Source organism: Entelurus aequoreus, linkage group LG26 (assembly GCF_033978785.1).
Source record: "Entelurus aequoreus isolate RoL-2023_Sb linkage group LG26, RoL_Eaeq_v1.1, whole genome shotgun sequence".
Lineage (NCBI taxonomy): Eukaryota > Metazoa > Chordata > Actinopteri > Syngnathiformes > Syngnathidae > Entelurus > Entelurus aequoreus.
In genome coordinates this window covers 15,094,164-15,112,711 of record NC_084756.1, presented here as the reverse complement: position 1 = coordinate 15,112,711, position 18,548 = coordinate 15,094,164, and the positions used below count along the sequence as shown (strand labels likewise).

Sequence of the window (18,548 nt, the reverse complement as noted above, 5' to 3'; positions counted from 1 at the left end):
CCACCCCTTTTCAACCCTAGGGGTGAGACTACTTTGAGACAAGAGCTATAGTGATGCATGGTCGGGTTACGGTTTGAATTCCTATCCAACAATTGCGAGAACGACTTTTTGTTGTCAATATCGGCTGCTGAGTTTCAATTTTTTTTTAACGTTTTCTGCTGTTGGAGATTTTTTCAATGAGAAAATTGTGCCTTGGCTCCAAATAAAGGTGGAAAAACGCTGTCTTAATGGACATCATTAGAGAGGTTTGCGTCGGAGATTTGTATGGGATTAAAAACTGTGTGACATGGGTGGGGGAAGGATGGATGAGAAATGACTGTGTGGAGGGAGGAGGAGGAGAGAGAGAGAGAGAGAGAGAGAGAGAGAGAGAACCTCCTCCATCCTAACATCTCCAGTGTTGTATCATCACTGCTGTGTTGTATCATCACTGCTGTGTTGTATCATCACTGCTGTGTTGTATCATCACTGCCGCGCGGCTCAGCTCGCCTATTGTTGGTTAGTTTGGAGCGGAGCGGAGCACCAAGCAGTCCCAGCATCCTCCTCCTCCTCCTCCTCCTCCTCCTCCTCCCCTCGCTGCAGGCGAGCGACATCCTGCATGCCGCATCCGCGCTCAACTTGCGCGCCCGCCTGCACTTGGACTCGCAGCATGACGACCGGTTCGGGGGCACCTTGCAGCCGAGTGCCTCAGGAATGGTGGGGACTGCACAGCCGCATCCCGCGGAGCATGTAAACGTTTGGGATTTTACTGCCACAAAGGGGGAACGATGAGCATCTTCTGGCTGTGTTTGCTCCTGTGCGCCGATCTCCTCCATTTATCCCTGGGTAAGTGACTCCTCCTCCGCCGTGCTTTTTATTTGCATTTGCTCGTCTTGGAGCCGGAGCCCAACTGCGCGTGCATGGGAATGTGTCGCCGGGACGGGGCTGGCTGGCTGGCCGGTGTGCTGGTCAACTTTCCCGACCTCACCCGCTCCCCTACCGCCTGTGCAACAGGGGCACGGCGCTACAAGAAACAAATAAAAAAATAAACCCACGCCGAAGATGAACGCACTTGCACTGATTTGTTGCAACAGATATCGGCAGCAAAGAGCAGCGCTGGTGTGGCGCTTCACCCGCTCCCTCACGTGACGGATGACATGATGCTGCATCGTGTCCACTCCAACACGTCACATGCATTCACACCAAAATGCGATTCCACGCCGACAAATCATCTATTTATTTCTTATTATTCCACCACAAAAGTTTGCCAGAGGCCACCGCCCACGGCTTCCATCCAATCGGAACCGTTCCGAGTCTCAAAACGTTGGGCTCGACAGGGAATCATGGGGAAAAAAATGTAGAAATAAACATAGCGGGAACCCTTTAAAGTAGCAGTAGAGTGGGAAAAACTCCTGACTTTATACGCTTGTTTGTGTTTCATTGTATCCATTCAACCGTGTCCAGTTGTGTTTACAATCTGCAAAGTATGTGAAAGCACCGTCGAAAACGTCGCAAAACGCCATTTTGAATATTTCGCTCCGAAACACCAATCTACTGTCATTTCCGTAGATTCTACGTCACTTCTGCACTCTGACCATATTATTAGAGCAGTCATACTGGAAATATGCAACAGAATACCTTTTTCGGAGATTGACATCACGGGAGTAATGCTTCTGCACTCTGACCATATTATTAGAGCAGTCATACTGGAAATACGCAACAATCATTTATCATTCACAATCCTTATCTAAGACAAGAACATATGTTTGGCATTTTTATGCATTCTATATGGTAAATAAATATCTAAAAATTGAGTCAACAGGTGGAGGCTCCTCTCATTATACTCTCTAAAAACATCCAGAAAGCACCAACAATACTCCATTTACATGTCCTGACCTGAAAATGAACCAAAGATGAGTGATATTGTTATTATAAGTGCTAACGCAGACGGACTATATTAGCAGCGCATTGATAGCAGTGAGCTAATGCTAGCTTACGCTGCTATTGTTGACACACTGAGCCGAGGTTTGCTCCTGCTTGGTCTCAAACTTGCTAAAAGTAAATTCTAGATTATAATTCATGCATCTCTCACCTGCTCGTAGACAAATGTGGCCATGGACCCACAAGCTGGTCCACTTTCACGTCTCAGAGGTGGCGGAAAAGACACAAAAAGACGCTAATTGCAGCAATTTTTTTCAACCCTTCGTGAGGGTTGTGATTGATTCTTCATCTAAACAGATTTGTGTGAGTGTGCCGTCGGTCGACATCCCAGCGTTTGTGGAAATATTACAGTAAGTGTTTGTTTTATTATGGTTAGTTTGTATGTTTGGCACCTAGCAATGCTGCTAATGCTATAGTGTCACAATAAAACTGCATCCATCAGTCGGCTTCTAAAAGGTAATTACTCTTTTATTACTCAATTTTTTCCCAAACTTGCACAATTCCCACAATTCTCAACAGATTCGAACCGTTTTGACTTTCAACACCTTCCACTAACCCTTCGACAATCAAACTAGCATTTTACAGCTTCAAAAAAATTCCACAAATTTCCAAAATTCCCAGTTTTTCCAAAGCCCTAGTTTCACCTTTTTGTCCCAAAGTTTTCACAGTGCACATTTTTTGGCAACTTCCAACCATTCCACCATCAAAACATCCCTCAAATGTTTTCAATTTCCCGGTACAAATTCCCGGTTTTCCTGAAATTCCACTTCTCAATTCAAAAGGTTACTACATCTACATTTTTTCAACCAATTCCAACACCAACCCATTCACATCATTGAGGACAATTGTGCTGGTGTCAATATTTTCCAAAAATTCCCGGTTTTCCCGAAATTCCCAAATTTCCAGGAAATTCGCATCCAAATGAATCGACATATTCAAAGTTCTACAATGCCCCAAATTCTCTCCTTTCAACCTTCCACCCACACTACTCTTCCAAGATATCTAAGACATTCCCCAAAATTCCAGAAATTTCCAGGAATTTCTCCCCATTGACAATGAATGAGAAATATACAAACTTCTTCATATCCTCAATAAAACCTTTTCAAAACAGGTTACAGGTTACAAAAGCTCTTGGACTTATACTTGCTATAATGTATTTTTTCTTTTTTACATTTTATTTACACAAATCATAGAATATTATCTAAATTAATAAAATAAAGCAACCCCAACTCCAACCCAATTTTCGATTTAAATCACTCTGGATAAAAATGTACAAATAAATACAATACTTAAGTACAAGGAAAACCAAATATTTATAAAAGCAATAGTATCTATATTGATAATAATAATAATAATAATAATAATAATAATAATAATAATAATAATAATAATAATAATAATAACAATAATAATAATAATAATACTTAATCCAAAATGTATTGTTTAAAAATAAATATTTGGCCAAATTAAAATATACATATATTAAAAAAAAAAAAAGAATCGATTTGGAATCGGAATAAATAAAACTTGCGATTTGAATTTGAATCTAAACTGTATTACTAGCTGTGTGTGTACCAAAATATTGCCAGCATTGTTTTTGGTTATCAAAAATAAATATGTAAAAATATCTTCTTGTCACCTGGAATTACAATTTATCCCTCAATCTGTTGGTTAAAAAAATATAATTATCAAACAGTTGCCTGTACAAATTGTGTAACGAGGCTATTATATATTTATATATATATATATATATATATATATATATATATATATATATATATATATATATATATATATATATATATGTTTTTTTTTTTACGGTTACATAACTGTAATGTGGCCCTCGCTAAAATGAGTTTGACACCCATGATTTTAATTAGAGATGTCCGATAATAGCTTTTTTGCCGATATCCGATATTCCGATATTGTCCAACTCTTAATTACTGATTATCAAGCGATACCGATATATACAGTCCTGGAATGAACACATTATTATGCCTGATGTTGTTGTGATGCCCCGTTGGATGCATTAAACAATCTAACAAGGTTTTCCAAAATAAATCAACTCAAGTTATGGAAAAAAAGTGCCAACATGGCACTGCCATATTTATTATTGAAGTCACAAAGTGCATTATTTTTTTTTAACATGCCTCAAAACAGCAGCTTGGAATTTGGGACATGCTCTCCCTGAGAGAGCATGAGGAGGTTGAGGTGGGCGGGGTTGGGGTTTTGTAGCGGGGGGTGTATATTGTAGCGTCCCGGAAGAGTTAGTGCTGCAAGGGGTTCTGGGTATTTGTTCTGTTGTGTTTATGTTGTGTTACGGTGCGGATGTTCTCCCGAAATGTGTTTGTCATTCTTGTTTGGTGTGGGTTCACAGTGTGGCGCATATTTGTAACAGTGTTAAAGTTGTTTGTACGGCTACCCTCAGTGTGACCTGTATGGCTGTTGACCAAGTATGCTTGCATTCACTTGTGTGTGTGAAAAGCCGTAGATATTATGTAACTGGGCTGGCACGCAAAAGAAGTGCCTTTAAGGTTTATTGGCGCTCTGTACTTCTCCCTACGTCCGTGTACACAGCGGCCTTTTAAAAAGTCATACATTTTACGTTTTGAAACCGATACCGATAATTTTGAAACCGATACCGATCATTTCAGATATTACATTTTAAAGCATTTTTGATCGGCAGTCCGATATTATCGGACATCCCTAATTTTAATTGTACTTTTTTAAGTTGGTGATGCAGTGGCAGTAAGTGTGCAAAAAATAAATCCAAAATAGAGAGAGATAGTCGCATTGATTGTGCTGATGAACAGCAACTCCCCCCTTTGGAGCGTAGTGTTGTCAGCAAGGCCTGCAGCCTTTGAAATCAATGTTTTATTAGCATTGTGGCCCAACAATGAAGTCTCAGATCAGCAGGGCTGAAAATAAAAGATTTACAAGGTGAAGACAAACAGTGTTGCAATGCAGACGTGACCTTGCTTTTCTGCCGCTGAGCCGCCGAACTTTGATCAGGACAATTACACCGAGCCCTTTTCTTTTCAGTGTGAAATCCAAATAGAGCTTTCCTGACGTCGGGTGACATCACCGCGTGATGCATGTTTCAGACAAGTGGAGGGAGAATGGAAGACTTTGCAGCTTTGAGGTAGCAAAAGGCTCTGCTGTTGGCTTTCTATGTTTTATGCATGTGAGATGCAACAGACAGGCCTTTCACTTTTGCACCCGAGCTGGTGCCGCCTCCTCGGATGTCATGTGACAGTGCGACAGGTTGACTTTGAATGTCCGTACCGTGGTGCTGTTGCAGGATCAAACACAAAATGACAGCAAACACACACCCACACACAGGTGTGCACCGTGTGGATTCTCTGTACGTGTCACTTTCCTAGAGGTGTGGACTCCAGTCCCATGACTTGGACTGGAGTCAGACTCGAGTCAGGAATTTGATGACTTTAGACTGGACTTGATAAAATGTAAAGAGACTTGCAACTGGACTTAGACTTTAACATCAATGACTTGTGACTTCACTTGGACTTGAGCCTTTTGACTCGGCAAGACTTGCTACTTTCCCCAAAACCCAAAGATTAAAAAGTTATTCAGGAGCGCTCCGTATCTTCCATTGTGTACGTGTGTGTGTCTGTCAGCGTGTGTGCTCTCAGTACAATAGCCAATCATATTAGATCTACCTTGTTTTCAAATAAAGGTCAGTTAAAATATATGCTATATTAAAGGCCTACTGAAAGCCACTACTAGCGACCACGCAGTCTGATAGTTTATATACCGTATTTCCTTGAATTGCCGCCGGGAATATAGTATTCACCTGCCTAGAATTACAGCCGGGTCAAACTCGTTTCGCAAAATAATTAGCGCATGCTTGGCACTTCCACCGGGTCAAATATGAGTCATTAAATGACTTCCTCCTCCTGGTGGTAGAGGGCGCTAGTTATCCTTCTTGCGACTGCTGGTACTGCAGAAGACCGGTGCTGCAGAAGAAGACAACAAGCAGCAAGAGTGAGGAGCCATTGTTTGCTTGCACTTTTACCATGGAGGATTACATATCTAAAATAAAACAGTTTTCTAAACTGGACTTTCAATTGAAGCAGGAGGTAATACTTAAAGGAAGATCTCCATCGAGACAGACAGACTTTTAAAACTGAAGAAAGATAAGGAAGACTGCTATAGGAGCTGCGCATGGACTCATTTATACCTAAAGGTAAGACCATAATAACGTTTTTTTAATTAAATGTGCTTATCATGATAAGGTAAGCGCCGGAGTGAGAAGAGGTTTTAAATTAATTAACGCATGCTTGCCAATCCCGCATGCTTTTGGTAAACGCAGGAGTGAGAAGAGGTTTTAAATTAATTAGCGCCCCTGCGGCTATTCAAGGAAATACGGTATCAATGATGAAATCTTAACATTGCAACACATGCCAATACGGCCGGGTTAACTTATAAAGTGACATTTTAAATTTCCCGGGAAACTTCCGGTTGAAAACGTCTATGTATGATGACGTATGCGCGTGACGTCAATGGTTGAAACAGAAGTATTCGGACACCATTGTATCAAATACAAAAAGCTCTGTTTTCATGGCAAAATTCCACAGTATTCTGGACATCTGTGTTGGTGAATCTTTTGCAATTCGTTTAATGAACAATGAAGACTGCAAAGAAGAAAGCTGTAGGTGGGATCGGTGTATTAGCGGCTGGCTGCAGCAACACAACCAGGAGGATAGCAGACGCGCTAGCCGACGTTAGCCGCCGACCGCACCGATGATCTGAAGTCCTCCGTCGCACCGTCGATCGCTGGAACGCAGGTGAGCACGGGTGTTGATGAGCAGATGAGGGCTGGCGTAGGTGGAGAGCTAATGTTTTTAGCATAGCTCTGTCGAGGTCCTGTAGCTAAGTTAGCTTCAATGGCGTCATTAGCAACAGCATTGCTAGGCTTCGCCAGGCTGGACAGCATTAACCGTGTGGTTACAGGTCCAGGGTTTGGTTCGGTGTCTCCTGATAGTAGAAGTAATAATAGTATTGTTGATCTTCTGTCCATCCTTCCAGTCAGGGGCATGTTTCTTTTGTTTCTATCTGCAGTTAAGCACGATGCTATCACGTTAGCTCCGTAGCTAAAGTGCTTCGCCGATGTATCGTCGTGGAGATAAAAGTCACTGTGAATGTCCATTTCGCCTTCTCGACTCTCATTTTCAAGAGGATATAGTATCCGAGGTGGTTTGAAATACAAATTCGTGATCCACAATAGAAAAAGGAGAAAGTGTGGAATGCAATGAGCCAGCTTGTACCTAAGTTACGGTCAGAGCGAAAAAAAGATACGTCCTGCACTGCACTCTAGTCCTTCACTCTCACGTTCCTCATCCACAAATCTTTCATCCTGGCTCAAATTAATGGGGTAATCGTCGCTTTCTCGGTCCGAATCGCTCTCGCTGCTGGTGTAAACAACGGGGAAATGTGAGGAGCCTTTCAACCTGTGACGTCACGCTACTTCCGGTACAGGCAAGGCTTTTTTTATCAGCGAGCAAAAGTTGTGAACTTTATCGTCGATGTTCTCTACTAAATCCTTTCAGCAAAAATATGGCAATATCGCCAAATGATCAAGTATGACACATAGAATGGATCTGCTATCCCCGTTTGAATAAGAAAATGTAATTTCAGTAGGCCTTTAAAAGCATACACAATCTGTGTAAATATAGTAGTCTGTGGTTAAAAGGACTTTTTATTTTTTTATTTTTTTTTATTAATCAATCAACAAAACAATACACAACAATACCACAACAATGCAATCCAATTCCAAAACCAAACCCGTCCCAGCAACGTTAAGAAAAACAACAAACAGAGCAATTGAGGACACACAAACACGACACAGAACAAAACAAATGTAGTGAAACAAAAATGAACATCATCGACAACAGCATCAATATTAGCAACAATTTCAAAATAGCAGTGATTAAAAAAACCCTCATTGACATTATCATTAAAAACATTAATAAAAAATAATTAAAACAATTAGAAATGAACAATAGTGTCTGCATCACATCTCACAAGCTTGACAACACACTGTGTCCAATATTTTCCACAAAGATATAATAAGTCATATTTTGGTTCATTTAATAGTTGAAACAAATTTAAATAATGGATCCCATATTCCAATATATGACTCGTTATTATCTCAACTAAATGCAGTTTGTTTTACTGATATCATCTCCATAGCTTGTGTGTAGCAGTCAGTATGAGTTGGACTATCAACAGCTATCCATTTTTTAAATATTACCCTTTTTGTTATTATGCATATTGAAAGAAAAGCATTTTTACTCTTTGATGACACGTTACTAAATTGTTGTAGATCCCCAAGAATACAAGTTTGCAGTGTCATTGGGATGTTTATATTAAGGAATGTGATTGCTTCTTTTGTTGTTTTCAACCATAACTATTTTATTCTCTGACATTCCCACAATAAATGAACAAGAGTTCCCTCAGCTGCCCGACACTTCATACATAACTTGCTATCTACTACACCAATTTTAAACAGCTGAGAAGATGTCAAATACAATCTCTTCAATATTTTAAATTGAGTCAGTTTATCTTTAATGCTTCTAAAGGGCTTATTGGCATTTTTCCAAATATCTTTTCATGATATGTCTCTTTCATCGAAAATGTTTAAGTCCATCATCCATTTCCGAACACATGCATCATTTGCATTGCTAGTGTGGTGTTCATTTATTATTCCATAAAATAGTTTGATTAATTTCTTAATTGTATCTTAAAAGGACTTGAAAGGACTCAAAACTCAAAATGCAGGACTTGGGACTTGACTTGAGACTTTTCCAGTCTTGACTTTGGACTTGACTCGGGACTTGCCTGTCTTGACTCGAGACTTGAGGGCAAAGACTTGAGACTTACTTGTGACTTGCAAAACAATGACTTGGTCCCACCTCTGTCACTTTCCCATCCACTGGCTTCTATTCGAAACGTTTCAATGGAAAAATGCTCTCTGCACTTGTTGTGCAAAGTAGAGAAAACATGCCACGTAAAGCAAAGCTATAAATAGTCTTTTGACCCAATTTGCTTGCAGCCTGCAGCACACCTGTTGTCTGATTGGCTTCTGTGTCGCCGCAGTTATGATGAGGATTGATCCGGCTTCTCTAGCGGCAGGTCAAACGCTCATTAATAGAAATACAATCTGTTGACAGGCAGCGCAGGCAATCACAAATGATGAGACTTTTTTAAAAAAATGTTTAATGACCAGTCCAATTTCCCGGCGGACTTGCGAGGACTTCATAGCGCACGTTTTCAATTAAAATGGCCAATAAAAGGGGATCGCACCTGCTGAACTGCACATTGCTGTTGTTTCAATCAACGACGAGAAGTTTCACGCGCCGGCGGGCAGACAAGCACGGCTTTATGTAACGTGTCTTGCTTAAAGTGGCAATAGAGTGGGAGAAAAAGGAGATTTTATTGTATTTACAGTCCGCAAAGTGTGGGAAAACACCGCCTGAACGTCACAAAAAGCCGCAAATTCAGTCAGCCGTTGAATATTGCACTACCTTTGGCTATTTTCGCTTTTGCACTCTGACCATATTATTAGGGCAGTCATACTGGAAATATGCAAACATTGTAAAAAGATGTGCTGTTTATCATTCACAATCCTTATGTCATGTTCTGTGGTCATGTTTTGTTCAGTTATGTTCTGTTGGTTTAAGACTCTTTTAGTTCCTGTTTACGCGCCATTGTTTGGTTTCCATGACGACTTTTGATTGATTGATTGAAACTTTTATTAGTAGATTGCACAGTACAGTACATAATCCGTACAATTGACCACTAAATGGTAACACCCCAATAAGTTTTTGAACTTGTTCAAGTCGGGGTCCACGACTCATTTGTTTCACCTGTCATGTGTTGGACTCACACACCTGTTTTTAATCATGAAGAGACTATTTAAGCCGATAGTTGCCAGGTAGTCAGCCTGGCGACATTACTCTTGTTTACCCTTGATACCATAGTTTATGCTGATTGTGTCACGTCACAGTAAGTGTTTTTTTGGTTTCATGTTCATAGTTTCTGTCTTAGTGTTAGTCTTGTTCCCTGCGTTAAGTTTGTATCTCTGCCTTGTGCGTGCATTTTGTTTGTACTTTTGAGTAAAATTAAATCATGTTCCTACCTTCTTCCGAAGTCTGCTATAGTCTGTTTGCACCACGGGAAAACATTTCTCGCAGTAAACTGCGTCATCATAGTCCACGCCTTGACTACCTTATGTAAGACAAGGCGTTTTATATGCATTGAACATCGTAAATAAATATCTAAAAATTGAGTCAACAGGTGGAGGGTCCTCTCATTATACTCTCTAAAAACATCCGGAAAGCGCCATGTTGTGACCTGAAAATTACACAAATATGAGTGACATCGTTATTATAAGCGCTAACGCAGACGGGCTATTTTAGCGGCGCGTTGCTAGCAGTGAGCTAATGCTAGCTTACGTTGCTATTGTTGACTTATTATAATGTGGCGGCTGCTTCTGCTTGGTCTCAAACTTACTAAAAGTACATTCTAGATTATAATTAATGCATCTCTCACCTGCTAGTAGACAAATGTGGCCATGGACCCACAGGCTGGTACACTTTCACATCCCCCGAGATGGTAGACACAAAAATACATTGTTACAGCAACTTTTGTAACCCTTTTGATTCTTCATCTAAACGGAATTATGTGAGCATCTTGTCGGTTGACATCCTGGCGAGAGTGGAAATATTACAGTAAGTGTTTTTTTTATTTTGGTTTATTATGGTTAGTTTGTATGTTTAGCACCTAGCAATGCTGCTGATGCTATCGTGTCACAATAAAGCTACATATGCAATTGCATTTACAATCTGCAAAGTATGTCAAAATACCGTCTAAAATGTCACAAAACGCCATTTTTAATATTACGCTTGGGTCATTTCCATAGATTCTACGTCACTGTAGGAACACTTCTGCACTTCTGACCATATTATTAGATCAGTCATACTGGAAATACACAAAAATCGGAAAGAGATGTGCACAATCCTTATGTAAGACAAGAACACACATGTTTGGCTTTTTTAATGCATTCAAAATGGTAATTAAATATCTAAAAATTGAGTCAACAGGTGGAGGCTCCTCTCATTATACTCTCTAAAAACGTCCAGAAAGTGTCAACAATACTCCATTTACATGTCCTGACCTGGAAATTACACAAATATGAGTGATATTGTTATTATAAGCCCTAACGCAGACGGACTATTTTAGCGGCGCGTTGCTAGCAGCAAGCTAATGCTAGCAGCAAGCTAATGCTAGATCACGCTGCTATTGTTGACTTATTATAATGTGGCGGCTGCTTCTGCTTGGTCTCAAACTTACTAAAAGTCAATTCTAGATTATAAGGAATGCATCTCTCACCTGCTAGTAGACAAATGTAATTACATATATGTTATATTTTATATTGCTACTATGGTACATTTTTAGTCTACTTTATACCTTTTGTTTTTGCCCTCTTTTTGTGCTCTTGTGTGCATTATCCTTTCCATCCTTTGTAACTGAGCTACTGTGTGGAACAATTTCCTGTGTGGATCAAGAAAGTTAGTCTAAGTCTATGTCTAACTCGCAATTAAAATCCTTTTGACGCTATACCTTTGTATTTTGCCCCAAATTCTTTTTTGAATTCAACATTAAATGTGTTACTTCTTCTGGGGCGTATTGCTGCACTGGTAGCGTTCCTTCCAATACAGAAGACAAGCAAGAGTAGCATGGAGGTAAGATGAAGTCTTTTAATAAATTAAACGCAGGACCAAAATACAAAACTGGGGCTACTAGCAAGCATGAAGCTAAAAAATACAAAATGTCACCAAGGGTGAAAAACGAGGAATGCTAGTGTGTACAAAATGACGACAGCGAGGAGAAAAAAAGAGAATGTAAATGTTATCATAGCAAACATTGACCCAGCAACTACTGCTGGGTGACAGGAAACTATAAAGGAGAGTGATTAACCAAAACACCTGGTGGGAACACTAATTGCACAACTAAGACAGGTGAGGAGAATCAGTGCCCATGGAAACCAACAGAAAAGAAGGAAAGAGGGTGCACCCAGGAAACAGACTAAAACAGAAAAACTACCAAACATAAATCATGCCATGATCCCGGTAACGGATCATGACACAATGTTCTGTCACTTGCAACTTTCTTTGGACACTTTCTTTCGCTGTTGTGCACAGTAAAAAAAAAAGAAAAAGAAAAAAAGAACAGATTGTCTGAAAGCCTGCTGGACACCCAGAAATACAGAGTGTTCTTGAACGCCTCACTGCAGGAGGAAGAAAGGAGTTGGAGTTGTTCAGCGTTCCGTGTGCATTCTATGAACACATCATTTAACCCCCACACCCGTAATAAAGATGATTTTGGATCCCATGGCCAAAATTGGTCAAACTTATTTTTTATCATGGGCCACATCGCAGTTAGGGGCCACTTTTAACTGCGAAACTATGTAAATGTGGAATCCCCAAAATAATATGATTACACAAATGTGCCTTTTATTGGATTATAATCATATCGTATGCCAACATAACGATGCAATAATCGCTCTGCAAATCAGATGTCAAGGTGACAAGCAGATATTAAAGTTCCGCTATTGTAGAATTAATTTCAAAAAGACTTTCAATCACAAAAAAGAAAATAATATATATCCTTGGGATAGCTTCTTGCATGAAAAATACTGATTTAAGAAGAAGTGCACTTGTACGCTGGAAGAACAATGTCTGTCATGATTGAAACACCTTGAGCAAAAATTCCGAAATACCTTCTTTATATGGAGAGCCAAATGTGACGAATACATATGTCTTTAAATAAATAGCTAAATGTGTCATTAATTATAAGTTGAATTATAGATGTTAATCATTTAACATAACATTTTAGTTTATTATGTAATACTTTTTTTAATGATCCAATTAAAGTTAAAGTAAAGTACACGCACTGTCCTCTGCATTTGACCCATCCCCACAGGGGAGCAGTGAGCAGCAGCAGTGGCCGCGCCCGGGAATCATTTGGCGGTTTAACCCCCAATTCCAACCCTTGATGCTGAGAGTCAAGCAGGGGGGTAATGGCTCCCATTTTTATAGTCTTTGGTATGACTCGGCCGGGGTTCGAACTCACAACCTACCCATCTCAGGGCGGACACTCTAACCACTGAGCAGGTTAATTCATGATACATTGAAGTCATTATTTAAAGATGTATTTATTGATTTTCATCCCATTTGGACACCCATGTTGTGACCCACATTACCAGGTTTTTGCGGGCCTCACGCGGTACAATGATGTGGTGGGCCAAATGTGGCCCCCGGGCCTTGAGTTTGACACCTGTGGTCTAGTCCCAACTTAAAAAGACCTCCAAGACTGAGTCGCCAACACGTGGATGCTCTGTTTGGCCATGGAAGTTTACACAGGCACAAGGACGACTTTGTTCCGGGCAAGATTACCCATACGAAAACACATTTTTGGCAATAATTTTCATCGCAAACCGAACTTTACGAAGACCGAGGCGTACAAAACCCAAGGTTCCCATGTGATTATTACCGTTCTTAAAATTATCCGATAATTATTTGTATGTCTTTCAGCCATTCACTTACTTAGCAATGGTGGGTTTTTTTTGGCATTTCTTGTGTTGTCATTTTAAGTCACTGTAGTAACATTTCTGCACTTCTGACCATATTATTAGAGCAGTCATACTGGAAATACACAAAAATCGGAAAGAGATGTGCTGTTTGTCATTCACAATCCTTATGTAAGACAAGAACATATGTTTGGCTTTTTTAATGCATTCTAAATGGTAAATAAATATCTAAAAATTGAGTCAACAGGTGGAGGCTCCTCTCATTATACTCTCTAAAAACATCCAGAAAGTGTCAACAATACTCCATTTACATGTCCTGACCTGGAAATTACACAAATATGAGTGATATTGTTATTATAAGTCCTAACGCAGACAGACTATTATAGCGACACGTTGCTAGCAGTGAGCTAATGCTAGCTTACGCTGCTATTGTTGACACATTATAATGTGGCAGCTGCTCCTGCTTGGTGTCAAACTTGCTCAAAGTAAATTCTAGATTATAATTCATGCATCTATCACCTGCTAGTAGACAAATGTGAGCAAAAACTCAGAATTACCTTATTTATATGGAGAGCCAAATGTGATGAATAAATATGTATTTAAATAAATAGCTAAATGTGTCATTAATTATAAGTTGAATTATAGATGTTAATCATTTAACATAACATTTTAGTTTATTATGTAATGATTTTTTTTAATGAGCCAATTAAAGTTAAAGTGCATGTAAAATGTCAATTAAAGGCTCTTCATATATCATTTTACTGAAACATGTTCCAAGCTTCTTGCACATTTCTCCCACTTTTCACATTCACTTGTAAACAATCGTACTGGGATTAGTCAGGAAGATTCTGCAAATTTTGAATTTCATGGTGGTCATTTAGTTATTTTGCACCAAAAAATAAATGCATTTGTTTAAAGCCCCACTTCAGAACTTTCCGTTTTGGTTGGTTTTGGCGGCACCAGTGGACCAAAGCGGTAGTGTTTTGCCAGAAGAAGACCACATTTCCCATGAGGACTAGCGCATATTGATGTCCGCCGTAATATTGTCACAAATATTAGGTCTCTAATGGCTATGCTGATGTTAAATAGCAGACACTGTCAAGAAATGATCTTGGATTGTTCTACAAACATGACGCTACTACAGGGAATGTATCGGTGCGGATTCAGGTCCGGAGGAAAGGTTTTTTTTTGAAGGAAGTTGTTAGAATAATTGTTTGTAAGTTATCACAAAAAACTCTGTGTTCCATTGAGTTCTGTCAGGTGAGAAGACAAAAGGCTGTCTTTCAAACCTACCAAGAAGAAGGCTCGTAAAACTCCACTGAGTAAGGGGGACACAAGATGGTGTTCCTGTGTTCTTTCATGTGTGATAATCAACAGACGGATGTTGTTCTGGCACGAGGACTTCAAAGCGGACAGATGGCAGGATCTGCCCAATTTCCAGACAAACTCTTTTTGAAGTATTTTACGAACCCTTTTTTAACTATTTTACGACCCCTTCCTTTGAACTGTTCGGTAACCAAAGGCAACGCTGTTTACGACCCACTTCCCTCTGGAAGCAGCTGTGGTCAGGTGGGGGGAGAAAGTCAAATAAAGAAGGAGGAGTGCAATCTTTTGGCAGAGCGTGGTGCAAGACTGTGCAGAGAGTACAGTGGCCGCGTCTCTCCTCAAAATTGAGTCCAAATTGAATTCTGTCTCTGTTTGATTCTTTGCTTCTTGTCTTGTTTAATAGATGTCATCAGTGTTTGAACCTGACAGAAGTACTGTGGAATTATCACACTGGTGGCTATTTGTTGCTACCGCTCACATTTCCAATAGCTAACATTAGCATTAGCATTTTAATTTGAGCTTCAAAAGTCACTTACTAGTATAGCAGGAACAGAGCCAAGGCAGCATCAGTCTGAAAATTCACGTCTTTGACCTCACGGCAGTGAGTGAAAGCAGGGGCAATGTTGATCCCGAGTGTCAGCTCTCCTCAGACAAAACTTTTCGTTTCTTTGGTTGTTTCGGCGGTTCGACCATGATAGCACTGATTGCACGTCGGCGTGCGCATCGACTTCTGTCTTATGAACAAGTGGGGAAAGGACCGTAAAACCAGTCAGCACATTTGTAGTTTTTCGTGCGACAGGGCGCCTGCCACCCTTCTCAATGTGCCGGTAGAAGCGATACAGACCCCCTCGGGCAATGACAGAGGTGTCATTTAACTAGTTGTAAGTCCATAGTCGTTTTCCAACGTTCCTATAACGTTTTTAGTCCCCGGGCCGTTTTCCGTCGTGTTCCGACATACAGGAACTAGGGACTACGGCTCTCAGATCCTATAACCATTTTAATTCCTAATACTAACAGTCAAATACTGCCTGGAATGTTTACTTCTAGGATACGTAGGCCTGTACAATCGTCCCATACGGTAATTGACAATAACAAGTGACTTACTTGTCGCCTTCTTCGTCTGCGGCGCCTTGCTATCCTTTCATCTTTCATGAAAGGAAGAAATATCGTCTGTCGCTGGATTCCTCATCCCCCTACTCCCTCGGTGTGCTCTTCCATTACCGTTATTAGATGCCCAATTTCACCACCCATCGTTATTATTCCTTGCAAGCAGACCATCATGAACGCAGTCGCCTCCGAGACTTGTGTTGTTTCTTTGTCCACTTTTTTCGGGCGGGTTGTTTATTGTTTTGCAGTGGTGGGTGAGGCGCTAAAGTGCTACGTCACGGGTCCCAGGCGGATATACGTCACACATGTTTGTCACCAAGGTCCCTGGCATCCCCAGCCATGTGCCAAAAAGGAAAAGGGTAGTTCCTATAGCTAAACTCGAGTGTGCTAGTTCTTAGAACCGCGTCCCGAGAACTGGTGTGTGCGAACCCGGCTCAGGTGTCTTCCCAAAATCTATGAAAATATTTTATTAGGGTTGAAAAGTTACTTTTTTTTTGATTGATTGATTGATTGATTGAAACTTGAATTAGTAGATTGCACAGTACAGTACATATTCCGTACAATTGACCACTTAATGGTAACACCCCAATAAGTTTTTCAACTTGTGCATCGAAATAGATTTATGTTTGATTTGACCAGTACAAAAAATGATTTCAATGTGTGAAATTTATTGTAATGGGGCTCAAAGTAAAATTCTGCTTCGGACCCCAAATTATCCACGCGTCGTCATTTGGGGAATAACCAACACCCGTGGTCTCATGATCTCTCGTTTCTGGTATTTTCTTTAATTCCCGTCTCGCACTCTTATTTCTGTTTCCATTTCCTGTTTACCTCCTTTTTGCCACTACTTCTCCTGTCCGAATGGCCGTCTTGGTTACCGGTTAAATCCTGGCCTCGAGATCTCATGCCGAGGTGTCTCAAAGCAAGACAGGGAACCGCTAACTGCTCCTGGTGGGCCGTGGTTAGCGCCTTGCAGCTTCCGCCATGAGCGTGTGAACGTGTGTTTAAATGTGTGAATGTGACGTGTAATGTAAAGCGCTTTGGCTTTCATTCCTGGTATAGTAAAGCGCTATGTAAACACAGACCATCTACCACACCTGTCCCTAATTGGCAATCAGGACACACCTGTTACTGGTTGGGCTGAGAACACAGTCCCGGAGGGATCTCGTGCTCACTGGGATTGTCTGCCCACCCTAACTGACTGCTTGCGTTGTGTCAGGAAGTTGAAAACCCGGTTGAAGATGTATTGCAGCTGCAGTTTTCTCACCAGCTGCTCAGGAACGGTTGTATTCAATCCACTGCTGAAGTCCAGGAACAAAAGCCTGGTGTAGGTGTTTTTCTGATCAAGGTGGGACAGTCTGAGCTTAAGCATTGGAGAGACTGCATCCTCTATGGAGCGGTAGTGGATCTAGGTCTGGAGGGAGGCACTTCTTGATGTACCAGGCATTCAAAAACAATTTGCCGCTATCTGTGTAAAAGATACAGGGCGACAGATGAGTTGACTGGGTTTGGCTTTTTTGGTATCATGGTAGGGCTCTTGAGGGAGATGCCTGTTGAAGTGAAATATTAAACATGTCTTTGAAGACATCTGCCAGCTACCAGTCACAGTCTCGCCGGCCCTGCAGCTTTGCTCGGGTTAAAGCTGGGCAATGATCCCCCGCACTTGAGCTTTTGTCCGTTGTAGAACATGGTCATCTCAGCCTGAGGAATGTTTTCAGGTCCAAAGAGTGTATTCAGCTTGTCTGAAAGCAAAGGGTCAGAATGAGACAACCACAAAGAGGATGGTTTATAGCACACACTAGAATGAAATCGCTGCCATAGTCTCCTGGTGTCCTTGTACATGATTACAGTGCATTACAGTATTCGCAGAGCTTCACTTTTTCCACTTTCCAAAACGGAATGAATTCATTTTCGTCAACATTCGACACACAATACCTTGTAATGACAATGTGAAAAAGTATATTTTTCGAAATGTTTGCAATACATAAACGTAAGTATTCACAGCCTTTGCCGTGAAGCTGAAAACTGAGATCCTGTTTCAATTGATCATCCTTGATACGTTCCTACACGTTAATCGGATTCCACCGGTGGTAAATTCAATTGATTGGACACCGGTCTATTAATAAGGTCCCGCACTTGACAGTGCATGGCAGAGCACAGACCAGGAATGAAGTCATAAGAATTGTCTGGAGACCTCTGATTCAGAATTGTCTCGAGGCACAAATCTGGGGAAGTGTAAAAAGACAATCCACCAATCAGGCCTGTACGGTAGAGTGGCCAGACGGAAGCCATTCCTTTGTTAAAGTTTGCCAAAATGCACCTGAACGACTCTCAGACCATGAGAAACTAAATTCTCTGGTCTGATGAAGATTGAAGTCTTTGGCGTGAATGCCAGGCGTCATGTTTGGCTCATCACCAGGCCATTACCATCCCAACAGTAAGGCATGGGGGTGGCAGCATCATGCTGTGGGGATGGTATTCAGCGGCAGGAACTGGGAGACTAGTCAGGATGGAGGGAAATATGAATGCAGCAATGTACAGAGACATCCTGGATGAAAACCTGCTCCAGACTGAGGTGACAGTT

At 40.8% G+C, this 18,548-nt stretch overlaps 1 protein-coding gene across 1 annotated transcript in view; it reads left to right on the top strand.

The window, feature by feature from the left end:
• Nucleotides 1–423: 423 nt before the first annotated feature.
• Nucleotides 424–18,548, top strand: part of igsf21a (immunoglobin superfamily, member 21a) — a 490,857-nt gene continuing 472,732 nt past the window's right edge. Inside the window, exon 1 of the mRNA XM_062038250.1 lies at nt 424–822. Within this exon, the coding sequence (XP_061894234.1) occupies nt 765–822 (58 nt within the window). The 5' untranslated portion in view covers nt 424–764. The remainder of the gene's footprint in view (nt 823–18,548) is intronic.